Below are 12,997 nucleotides of genomic sequence, written 5' to 3' on the forward strand. Positions count from 1 at the left end.
GTCCACGGGTCACGATGCAGGCAGCGGCATCGTCGTTGTTGAAGCGCTGTCGTCAGGAGGCCCAAGCCAGCGGTACGGGCCGATTGCTTTGTGACCCTCATGCGCGGTGCCCACAGGTCACGGTGCAGGCAGGATGCCTGGTGACGACACTGGAGTTGATGGTGCTGGCGTCGGTGGACTGGGGCTGCAGCGCGGGACGGGACGGTGCTTCGTGTACCTCACAAGCGGTGTACACATCCACGGCACAGGCAGCGGCGCCGGTGTCAGCAGGAGCGGCGGCGTCGGGGATGCCCAGGCTGCGGTGTGAGCAGACGATGCCGGGGTGCAGGGCTTACATGTCGCGGAGCGAGCAGCGGCTCGGTGAAGTCATCCGATGACAGTGTCGGTGAGACCAGGGTCACGATGCGAAGCGGGGCAATGTGACTCCGTGTGGCGTCGGCAGGTCACGGTGTAGGCCAGCAGCAAAGTTGCCGCACCACATTGGTTTCTCCTCTTGAACAACACAAAGCACACAGTTGCCAGTGCTGCAGGTCGAGGAAACTGAAGTCTTTGGTGTCCCTGAGACTTCCAACAGGAGGCAAGCTCTCCTCCAAGCCCTTGGAGAATTTTCTCAAGCAGGACACACAGCAAAGTTCCCCCATTTTTGCACTCTTGTAAGGCAGAAGCAGCAACTACAGGCCAGTCCAGCAAAGCAACACAGCTAAGGGACAGTACTCCTCCTTCCGCTCTTCTCCTGGGCCGAGGTTCCTCTTGATTCCAGAAAGATTCTAAAAGTCTGGGGATTTGGGTCTTCTTCTTATACCCAGTTCTGCCTTTGAAGTTGGCAAACTTCAAAGCAAAGTCTCAAGTGTTTGGAGATCCTTCCTTGCTCAGGCCAGGCCCCAGATGCACACCGGGGGGTCGGAGACTGCATTGTGTGAGAGCAGGCACAGTCCATTCAGGTGTGAATGACCACTCCTCCCTCCTCTCTAGCTCAGATGGCTCATCAGGATATGCAGGCTACACCGCCGCCCTCTTTTGTGTTACTGTCTAGAGGAGAGGGGTGAACAGCCCAATTGTCAAACTGACCCAGACTTACAATCCACAAACAGGCAGAGTCACAGAATGGTATAGACAAGAAAATGGCTACTTTCTAAAAGTGGTATTTTCAAACAGACAATTTAAAAACCAACTTCACTAAAAGATGTATTTTTAAATTGTGAGTTCAGAGACCCTAAACTCCACATTATCTACTCTCAAAGGGAATTTGCGCTTTAAGGATATTTAAAGGCAGCCCCCATGTTAACCTATGAGAGGGATAGGCCTTGCACAGTGAAAACCGAATTTTGCAGTATTTCACTGTTAGGACATATAAAACACACTAGTATATGTCCTACCTTAAACATACAGTGCACCCTGCCCATAGGGCTACCTAGGACCTAATGTAGGGGTGCCTTGCATGTAGTAAAACGGAAGGTTGAGGCCTGGCAAGTTGGTACACTTGCCAAGTCGAATTGGCAGTTTAAAACTGCACACACAGACACTGCAATGGCAGGTCTGCGTCATGTTTACAGGGCTACTAATGTGGGAGGCACAACCAGTGCTGCAGGCCCACTAGTAGCATTTGATTTACAGGCCCTGCACCTCTAGTGCACTTTACTAGTAAATCAAATATGCCAATCGTGGATAAACCAATCAACAGTACAATTTCTATAGGGAGCACTTGCACTTTACCACTGAGTGGTAAAGTGCGCAGAGACAATAAACCAGCAAAAACAGACCTAAAAAAATAGGTGGAAGAAGGCAAAAAGTTTGGCGATAACCCTGCAAAAATGGCCATTTCCAACACTATGTCTGAGAATAGACAAAGACATAGGAGTGGCATTTCTGCTCGTGCAGATATGCCCTCACATGTAATACAATGCACCCTGCCTTAGGGCTGTAAGGCCTGATAGAGGGGTGACTTGCATATATTATAGTGTTAGGGGACATAGCAAACAGGCTGTTTGCCATGTTGTGTTTTCAATTTCGAGAGCACCTTGTCCCGCATCCTGCAATGGCAGTCTGCATAAGGTTGGTGCTGGGTCCCTCAAAGTGGCACAAGTTGTGCTGCAGCTCTGAGGGGCTCTCTTCATTACCCATGGCCACGGTACCAGGGGTACCATTTACTAGGGACTTTCAGGGGGCTGAAGGGTCTGGTCACTTGGGGATCAAGTGACTAGGTGTCTTGTTTTAGGAAAGGAACACTATCACTGGGGACTGGATAGCAGGAACCCAGTGCACTTCAGTCGAAGTTGCATCTGGAAATCAGGCAAAGGGAGGGGCACTCCAACCAGAACCCAGCTCCCTACAGTGAGTAACGTTTTTTTGAGCTCATAAATAAGAGCCCATTTTTTTTTTTTTTTTTGGAGTAACTAGAAAAAATAATGGGATCTTGTATAATTATGAGAATCATGTCATTGTGTAATTTTGGTTTAAGGTAGGATTCTTATTTTCCAATGTTTTGCTTGCAGGACAGGGAAGCCATCAGCTGCAGTTAATAAGGAGCAACCTCGTGGACTGACATCCTCACATGATGGTATGTTTCAAATAAATGATGTTTTATTTTTACAAAAAATATATCGAAATTATAATATCTGATAGGGACTTCTAGTTGCAGATTCCTTGCCTAATAATTAGCCCCAGGCATCAGTCTGGATCAAGAAATTATTGAGCAGTACCCCTGAGCGTCTGTAAGCGACATTGTTCAGCTGAGTGTCCTCCGCGCCGAAGTGATGTGCGCGATACCTACATAGGTGCCACTCCAGCATGCTGACATCAGTTCTTTTTTTCTGTGCCTATCAGTGCAGATCAGGAGAAAGCTACACCGAGTCACTTTTAAATTGACCTTTTTCAACATGTCAAAGATACTTTTAAAGAAAGTTTTTTCTCCTAGTGTGCTAGGGATGTCCCCTAAAAATTGATGAATAAAATAAAAACAGTGGGTTTCGAACCCTGTGGTGCCCATCACAGGAAGATGTTTGTGACAGATCCACAATGGGTTTGTCTGTGATGCTTGGAGCAGGACCACGACTTCAAGATCTGCGTGGACTGCTGCGCCATGGATCCCAAGGCACTGCCGAAACTCTCTCTGAAGCTCCTCGCCTCCTGACATCAGATGACCCTGCAGCAGTCAAGATCCAGGTTACGAGGAAGGTCCCAGGACCGCTCACAGAGACGCTACAGACAATCGTTTGATAAGTCCCACAAACTAAAGAAGTCAAATTGCTCTTCGACTTCACTTTGCAAGTCCAAGTCCTCAAACAAGGTACGGGAATGACAACATGTTTCGAGGCCTAGCTTTCACTGTAGAGCCTGTGCCTGGGTCCACTCCACCCCTCCCAGAGTTTCCTGGAACTGGAGTGAAGCTATTTACCTCGTACTTTGGCATCCCGAACCCTCTGGAGTGCCTTTGGGCCCCATGGGTTCAGCATGAGCCCCTACTGGATTCTCATATGCAGGTTCACCTTTACTTCCATTTAATGTAGCCCTTATGGACATCCTGTGTAGGACCTGGTCCAGGCCCTTCATAGGGGTCCTGTTTACTGGACGATTGCCTGCCACCCTCACCGGTGTCCTGGAACCCCAGTTTCCTCTCAAAGAACCCCACCCCGAAGAGCTTGGTGGTCCAAGTCTCCACCTCTCAAATGAACCCTGACGATTTCCCTACCACTCCACCGGATATGAAATCTAAAAGGCTGGATAAATTTGGCAAGGGTATATTCTCTTCCTCCAGCCTAGTAATGTGATCAGTGAACATCTCATGCCTTTTGTGCCGATAAACACACACTGTGTGGAATTTGGTTACAGAAATGCTGCCTACGGTTTCGGAAGAACCCCGAGCCATACTCTTCTAAGCTGTTGCTGATGTGCAAGCTGCAGCAAAATTCACCATTCATTGTGGTCTGGACACAACCCACTCACGATGCAGAGCGATTACATCATCAGTGGCACATAGACACCCCTCTTGGACAGGGCCACTGTCCTTGGGAGTTCTTGGTCCCTTGCTGGGCAGGCAGTCCTCTTGGGTTGTGTAGATAGCTGGTCTTGCTGGATGCATCGTCTTTTTGTAGCAGGGCTTCTAAAGCTGCAGACAGGCTCTTCGGTTTAGGGTCAAGTCAGTTGGTGTCTGGAGTCTTCTCTGCTGGGGTCGGCTTAGCAGTCCTTCCTCCTGCTTCTTTCTGCCTTACTTCTTGAGATTGCCAGGAATCTGGTGAGGTAGGTTCAGGTTTGCCCTTAAATCCTCGATTTAGGGGCATTACAGGGGTCAGGGCAGTAGCTAATAGCTACTGTCCCTAAACCCTTCCTTTGTGAATTCCCTTCGGAGAGGGGTGGACATTCCTAACCCTGTTGGTCCCTGTCCTCCAAACCAAGATGGATGATTCTGCAGGGAGGGGGGTCACTTCAGCTCTGGACACCATGGGGATGGTCCTAGCTGGAGAGATCACTCCTCCCTGTTTTACTTAATTTTCCTGCTGGACTTGTCGCCAAAAGGGGGACTTTGTCTGGGGGCAGGCATCTCCGTTAGCTGGAGTGCCCTGGGGCACTGTAACAGGAGGCCTGAGCCTTTGAGGCTCACCGCCAAAAGTTGCAGTTCCTGCAGAGGGGAGGTATGAAGCACCTCCACCCAGAGCAGGCTTTGTTTCTGACTCCAGAGAGCACAAACGCTCTCACCCTTTGGGGTCAGAAACTTGTCTTTTTGTGGCAGGCTGGTACAGACTGGTCAGCCTTACACTAAAGGGTTGGTTAAAATACAGGGGGCATCTATAAGATTCCCTCTGGGTGCATTGTACAATGAATCCAACACTGGCATAAGTGTGGGTTTATTGTGCTTGGATGTTTGATACTGAACTTCCCAGCCTTCAGTAAAGGCATCATGGAGCAGTGGAATTTGTGATAACAAACTCCCAGCCCGTGTATGTAAGATGGCCACACTGCACTTACAATGTCTAAGAATGGACTTAAAACTGTAGGGGCACATTGCTCATGCAGCTATGTCCTCACCTGTGGTATAGTGCACCCTGCCTTGAGGCTGTAAGGCCTGCTAGGGAGGTGACTTAACTATGCCACAGGCAGTGTTCGTGATGCCATGTCCACTTTACCTTTTTCTACCCACCAGCACACACAATCCTTCAATGGCAGTGTGCAAGTGCTTGGTGAGGGGTCCCTTAAGGTGATACAGGACATGCTTCAGCCCTTAGCGACCCTCCCTGGTCACAGAGCCCTTGGTACCACTGGTACCTTTTACAAGGGCCTTAGCTGTGTGCCAGGGGTGTGTCAATTGTTGGGACAATGGTACAGTTTAGGGAAAGAACACTGGTGCTGGGACCTGGTTAGCATGTTCCCAGCACACACTCAGTCAAGTCAGATTTGTGAGTTTGCACTGTCTTTGGAGCATCTGCATAGTTGTAGCATGTGGGTTAAAATTAATTGATCATTGCCGGTAATGACATCATATAGATGTTGAAAAGCATGAAAAGATGATTGAGCCTTGAGGGACCCCTGCTTTTGTGAAGTAGGTTTTGGATGACAAAGGGGGAGTATGGATGACATTAATTATGTTTCAAAGGTAGGATCTGATCCAGTTGAGAGTAGTCCTCTCTATGCCGGCTTCGTAGAGTCTTTGTACGAGGGTGTCACGGTCAACTGTGTCAAAGGCAGCTGAAAGGTCCAGGAGAAGTAGTGCAGCAACTCCATTGCTGTCTGTTATATTTTTAAGATCATCCCAGATAGCGAGCGATGAGGGCAGATTCAGTGCCTCTTCCTGGGCATAATCCAGTTTGGTAGTCTGAAATTATGGAGTTATCTTCAATGAATTGTAACATCTGGGCGAGAGCTGCTCTTTCTATCATTTTGACCAGGAAAGGTCCATTTGTAATCGGTCTGTAGTTGTTGGGGTCATGCGGGTTCAGGTTTGTTTTCTTTAATAATGGACATATGTATCCCTTTTGTATATTTTGTTAAGTTTGTGTAGGTGAAGTTTGTCTTGAATGTTGTTTGTTTTGTCCCAGGTTCGTTGGAGCCTTCTGATTTGTTGTTTTATTGTTTTTTTATTTCTGTGTTTCTCCAAAGTGCTTGTTTTCTTTTGTCCTCTGGTTAGGAGATATTCCGAAGTTAGCTCTAGAGTGTGTGTTACAACAAATATAACTTATGATTCTAACACTGGTGTGCTTCTTTCCTGTGTGTACATCACTGACTGACCTGTGTGGTATTTGAAACCGCTTTACACCCTCCTGGATAAGTCTTAACTGCTCTCCACAACTACCCTTTTGAGAGCTCTGGTTATCTAGAACCGCCTACACAATCACTAAGGGTTGCCTGGACTCAGTAAAGGGCGCCTCACTGTAGGAAAGTGCATCTTTTGACATGGTCACCACCCCATTTTTTGCCTGGTTTCTGGTGCAGTTTTGACTGGAAGTGCACTGGTTCCCTGCTAAACAGGTCTTCAGTGCCAGATCTATTTTCCTAAAACTGCACAGTCGTTTTTCCAAATTGACAAACATTTAGCTACCACTATGAGTCCCTATTAAATGGTTCCCATTATACCTAGGTCATGGGGTACTAAAGGAAGGCCCCTTGGGGGTGCAGCACTAATTGTGCCACCCTCAGAGAACCCCTCACTAAGTGCACACACTGCTGCTTTCGCAGTCTGCGTGTCTTGGTGCAGAACTAAAACAAAACATGACATGGCATACAGCCTGTATGCCCTGTCCCTTTGCACTCCTTGCAATATATGTAAGTCACCCTGTTGTGTAGCCATTTTAGTTGTAGCTCCATGCACGTTATTTTAGCAAGACCAGGCCTGCAGCTGTGCACTTAACCCTAGATATATTTTATTCAGCTTTGTTTATTATTTTAACAATAGCCACACTTGCGGTCTTGTTTTATTTCTCTCTATTTAGCTGTTTTTTTGCCTAGGTCAGCACTGTGTTCTTAAACAAGACATTTTGTTCACTCTGTGCTTCTCTCAAGGCTGCAGTAAGATAGGTTGCCGGTAAACATGGTGATGCTTTGTCTCTGGTATTCATATAAACATACACATCCTTACGTAGGGACATTTTCTCTGAACATTAGCTGTTTTATTATAAAAACACGTCCCTGACCCATACACGTTAGAGGGAGATTCCAGCCAGATGACCACGACCGTATGCTGATTGCTGAACGCTTCGCTACAGCTGATTATGCAGACTTCAGGCTTTTGCTCAGGTATGGGGAATTATGTCTTCCCGGGGAACCTGAAGGGCAGAACTAGAGCTTAACATGCTGTGCTTTAATATAGCCTAGGTAGGAATTAGTCCATTGACTCTAGTGACAATATGGTAGCGTTATTTCTATGCTTTACTTTCCTTGTCACAATTGTAATCCTATCAAACTTTATCGTTCTGGTTATTGCAGTACATGCTTTATTATCTAAGATGCAGTTGCTTCATTAAAACCTTATTGAAACATATACTGCCTCTGCCTGTCCTTGTATATGTGAGACTAATGTAACTGAGAGAAACGTATGAGATCTGAGTGACCACGATTTCCCTGAGGAGTCAATTGTGTCAAGTGCTTGGCTGCCCAATCACCCCTGCTCCTGGATGTAGATGAGGTACTACTAGTTAGCCGGAACAAAAAACCCGGATTGGGGCGACAGGTGTCACCTGTAGTGGGTTAAGACTCAGTATCTTACACTGCAGTCGATTCTGCTGCTCAAATCCAGTAGTCTCATTAGAATAATGAGAGCCTGCACGACAACCCAACTAGCAGGCCTTCCATTTCTAAAGGCAGGGTGCATTTTGTTGCATGTGAGGGCATACCCGCATGAGCACATATGCCCCTGCTATGTCGTTGTCAATTCTCAGACATAGTAATCGACCAGTGAAGCAATTTTTAGTACATGTGCTGGACACTGGTCATTACAAGTTCCTCAGCTAAATGATGGCTTTGCTAACAATAAGGATGTTTGATATCAAACATCTTGTATTGATAAACCCTCACTGAATCTAGTGATGGATTTATTAATATATGCACTCAGAGGGCACCTTGGAGGTGCCCCCTGAAAAGCCTACCAACTCCTAGCATGGGCACTGACTGGTCAAAACCAGTACAGCCACCTTAGACAGAGTTCTGCCCCCCTGAGGTGAGAGCCGGTGCTCTCGAGGGCTCAGCACAAAGTCCTGCTCTGGTCAAAGATGTGACCTCCTCCCCCAGGCAGGATGGACATTCCAAGGCAGGGAGCGTGAAAGACCTTGCCGCCTTTGAAATGCGACCCGGGCCTCTCCAAATGTTTGAGGAGGCCATTTCTTAGTTCCTGACCCCTTTTGGCGGCAGGACTGGCAGGAAAATTAAGTAAATTAGGAGGAGTGCCCACTTCATGCCAGTCCCAGTCCTAGGGTGGATGAGCTAAAGTGGACACTACTTTTTTAAATTCCTCCATCTTGCATGAAAGGAATTAGGCCTATAGGGTTAGGGATATCCCCTGTTCCCATAGGAAGGGTGTAGTCACCCTAAGGGTGAGTAGCCTATTGGATAATACCTGGCTCTCCCTGTAACACCCCTAAATTCAGTATTTAGGTGGCACCCTGAACCCTGGAATCAGATACCAGTCGACCTCAGAAGAGCTTGACAAAACAGAAGTTGCCCAGCAGAGAAGACTGAAGACACCAACTGCTTTGGCCCCAGCCATACTGGCCTGTGTGCGGCCTTCAAAGAACCTGTACCCAGGAGTTGACTGTCCTCCAAAGCCTTGGGAGGACTGACTGTCTGCCTGCCTTCGATAAAGACCAAGAACTACTGCAAACCTGACCAGAATTAACCATCTCTAAAGAAGAAGTCTGCCTCAGGAACCGCAAAACTGCCACCTGGAACCACCTCTGCACCAAACGCCCCCAGCTTATATCCATGTGGCCTGCCAGTGTAGTGAAGGTTCCCCAGCGCTTTGGACTAAGAATCAACCGTGGGCTGACCCCTGCCAGACTCCACAGCGATGCCTGCAGCCCAAATCCAAGAACTGCGACCTGCCTAGTCAGCTGTTTCCGATGCCAAAATACACCCCTGCATCCGTAGCCCCTGGGCCTTGGGGAGATGGACCGTTGGTGTCCCTACCACTCCTGGCATCTCATTTTATATGGGCAGATGTGGGTTGACCTCTCCTTGCCAAAGCTTGCAGCCTGTTTCTGAAAGTGGTCTCCTCCATTGAATAACATTGGGAGCCCTATGCTGTGCTGGCAGTCTGCACCAGGCTGCTCTTGTGCCACTGAGGCTGTAAGTTTGGTGCTGCCTTTAGGCCCACTCTCTCCCCGCCTCAACCCCGAAACCAACCTCTAACACCACTTTTTCTTACCTGGGAGCAGCATGTCTCCACTCCCCTCCCCAGTCTCCACTGATTAACATTAGGCACTGACTCCAACTTTTACCACTGAACCCAGCCTCCTCCGTACCACTGTGGGTGCACTCTTGATACCAACCTGAACCCTGCCTGGTGCTAGTCTAAAACCCAGAAAAATAGTATTGTAAGTAGTGTACTTACCGGCAAAATTGCAATTTCAGTTGAACAAGTTCTGCCCATGGTCTCGGATGCATCCGGAGCCATACTCTTCCAAGCTATTGCTTGATGGCAGAGATGCAGCAAAGTTCACCGTATGATGTAGACTTACACAAATGGGTAGAGCGATTTCATCAGTGGCCTACAGCGCCACACTTGGCTCAGAATGACTGTTTTTTCATGAGATGACCAAGCATCACTTATGGACTTGCCCTTTGATGTCTCCTGCCTTTTTGAAGAGAAGGCGGACTCAGCGCAGGAGTGCTTTAAAGACAGTAGAGCTATGGCCAGGTCCTTGGACTGCTGTATGGCCCCTTGTCATCCACTTTCCACCTTCCTCCTCGTTTGTGGCCATGGAAGGGGCCTCCAACCATATCCCTACCCTCCCAGGCACTATGGTCAACAGGATTTCCAGTGTGTTTGTGGCTAAGCATGCTGGTTACACAAATCACATGGGACAGGCAGCCAGAGATTGGGTCAGTCCATCTCAAGATGGATAGTGCTCTGCATCAAGATATGCTACACATTGGTCAAGAAGCAACCCCTTGTGGTGCTTATTCCACCAGAGCAAAGTCTGCATCCACTGAGTAAGTCAGTGGAGTTCTTGTCCTGGATATCTGTCAGGCAGCAATGTGGGCATCCTTGCATACATTTACCAAGTCTTACTGCCTGGGCATTCAAGTCCGTCATGATGGGTGCTATGCCCGTTCGGTCCTACAGGACTTTTTGATTTAGAATTGGCTTTGCAGACCTGCCTCTGGGGAAGGCATTGCTTGGGTATCGATTCTAATTAAAGGAATCTGCCATTAAAAGCCTATATCAGATGAACAAAACAACATACTTACCTTTGGTAACACCTTATCTGGTAGAGACTCTATCTAGCCACAGATCCCTTACCAATATTCCCACTCTGCTAGTCAATTGTGGTATCAAGGTCACCCTTCCAAGGCCTTAGTTTTTCCATAACAGTGGTCAGTTCTCTGAGCTCCTGGAATGGGAAACCACAAATGTAACTGATGTCAGTGCGTGGGGATGATGCCTATATAGGTACTGCACAAGTTATTTCCAGCAAGGCCGATGCGGAGCAGAACAATGCCACCTACTGGCACGCGGGGGTACTGTTAAAAAAATCTGCTGGATCCGGTCTGCCACCTGGGGATATTCTAAGGTACCAGATATGGTGTTACCAAAGGTAAGTAACTTGTTCTTTCTGTTGTTCGCATTTGTTTTACAACTACTTTAGAAGGATACAAAGCCACTGAATGTCATGGTAGTTTTGATTAACCTCAACTTTTTCTTACATTAGTTTTCAAGCATAACAATCTAAGGCTCAAAGTCAAATTATGTATTAATTTGTTTATATTCTGCCACAGGAGACTCCTCTGATACAAAGTCTTGTACTGCGATTCAGCCACCCGCTCCAATGCCAAGAAAATCACAGATGGTAAGTTTTGTTTTGGATTTAACTAATTAGTTGCAATTATCTAGTAGCTAAACTTTGCTAGGCATCATGAATTAGCAAATTTATGGTATATAACGAAGAAGGTGACATTGAATGATTTTTAGTATACACTAAGGGAGATTGTTCACTTTAGTTTGAGCTTTCTAACTATATCAACGATCGCACATAGATTTATCTAGTTTAATGCTTGGAATGGAACGCTTATCTGATAGACATTTAGTTGCAGTTTCCTTACCTTAGAATTTTCCCCAATTGTCTGGATCTTGAGATTTTTCTCGAGCAGTACCTCTGCACGTCATTAGCTGGGATCTGTAGGAAAGTGCCCCTTTTTGGCATGGTTACCCCTCCCCATATTTTGCCTGATGTTGATGCTATCTTGATTGAGTATGTGCAGGGGTCCTGCTAACCAGGCCCCAGCACCAGTGTTCTTTCCCCAAACTGTACCATTGTTTCCACAATTGGCAAACCCCTGACTCACAGCTAAGCCCCTTGTAAAGGGCACCAATAGGGGATTCTTTTTGGGACAGGCCACGTCTCTAGTTTGGTGTCGATTCTGCTTACAGTTGAAACACCAGACCTTTTGGAGATCTATGTTTTTACCCTTTTGCCCATGTGAAGGTTGTGAAGAAGCTGGCGGCCCACCCTCCTGGGAAGGTTTTTGAGGCCTTTGAGGGGCGACTCTTTCCTTTTCTCTTTAGGTGTCTCACCACCCTTCCCCTGGGGAGGCTTTGTAACCCCTCTCTTTTGGTCACCCCCAGTGAAAGTCTTGGTCAACCTAGTCTTGACCCCAGTGGTCTGCCTTCTTTCCTACTTCTTGGGGAGAAATTGGACCTAGGTCTACCAGATATGGATGCAGCTTGTCATTGAATCACTTACTTAAAAGATATTCTTTCACAAATAAATTATAAAGCCCATCAGTCATGCACTCCACTGCCAGTTATCCAACCATCTAGTGTTTTCACTGAGTAGTCTACAGAATTGACCCAGGACTGGCTCGAGGTTTTGAGAGCCCCCTGTAAGGAAATGCCTCCTTGGCATGGTTACCCCCCGACCTTTTGCCTTTTGTTGATGCCAGTTATAATTGAAAATGTGCTGGGACCCTGCTAACCAGGCCCCCGCACCAGTGTTCTTTCCCTAAAGTGCACCTTTGTTCCCACAATTGGCACAGCCCTGGCACCCAGATAAGTCCCTTGTAAATGGTACTCCTGGTACCAAGGGCCCTGATGCCAGGGAAGGTCTCTAAGGCTGCATCCTGGGGACCCCTCACTCAGCACATGCACACTGCCTCACAGCTTGTGTGTGCTGGTGGGGAGGAAATGACTAAGTCGACATGGCACTCCCCTCAGAGTGCCATGCCAACCTCACACTGCCTGTGGCATAGGTAAGTCACCCCTCTAGCAGGCCTTACAGCCCTAAGGCAGGGAGCACTGTACCACAGGTGAGGGCATATATGCATGAGCACTATGCCCCTACAGTGTCTAAGCAAAACCTATTGTAAGTGTAGGGTAACCATAAAGAGTATATGGTCTGGGAGTTTGTCAAACACGAACTCCATAGTTCCATAATGGCTACACTGAAATCTGTGAAGTTTGGTATCAAACTTCTCAGCACAATAAATGCACACTGTTGCCAGTGTGGAATTTATTGCAAAATGCACCCAGATGGCATCTTAAAGATGCCCCCTGAATACTAGTCTGACTCCTAGTGCTAGGCTGACCAGTGTCTGCCAGCCTGCCACGAGCAGACGAGTTTCTGGCCACTGTGGCCAGGAACAAAGCCTGTACTGGGTGGAGGTGCTTCTCACCTCACCCTGCAGGAACTGTAACACCTGGCGGTGAGCCTCAAAGGCTCATGCCTTTTGTTACAGCACCCCAGGGCATCCCAGCTAGTGGGGATGCCAGCCCATCCGGCCACTGCCCCCACTTTTGGTGGCAAGGCTGGAGGAGATAATTAGAAAAACAAGGAGCAGTCACCCACCAGTCAGGACT

General features: G+C 47.6%; 1 protein-coding gene across 6 annotated transcripts in view; it reads left to right on the forward strand.

Moving 5' to 3' along the window:
• The window catches only part of ASAP2 (ArfGAP with SH3 domain, ankyrin repeat and PH domain 2), a 916,066-nt gene that overhangs the window by 803,145 nt on the left and 99,924 nt on the right, over positions 1 to 12,997 (forward strand). For all 6 annotated transcript variants that reach the window (XM_069235900.1, XM_069235899.1, XM_069235896.1 and 3 more), the window contains 2 exons: positions 2,493 to 2,557; positions 10,921 to 10,991. In XM_069235900.1, coding sequence (XP_069092001.1) covers positions 2,493 to 2,557; positions 10,921 to 10,991 — 136 coding nt within the window. The remainder of the gene's footprint in view (positions 1 to 2,492; positions 2,558 to 10,920; positions 10,992 to 12,997) is intronic.

Source organism: Pleurodeles waltl, chromosome 5 (assembly GCF_031143425.1).
Source record: "Pleurodeles waltl isolate 20211129_DDA chromosome 5, aPleWal1.hap1.20221129, whole genome shotgun sequence".
Lineage (NCBI taxonomy): Eukaryota > Metazoa > Chordata > Amphibia > Caudata > Salamandridae > Pleurodeles > Pleurodeles waltl.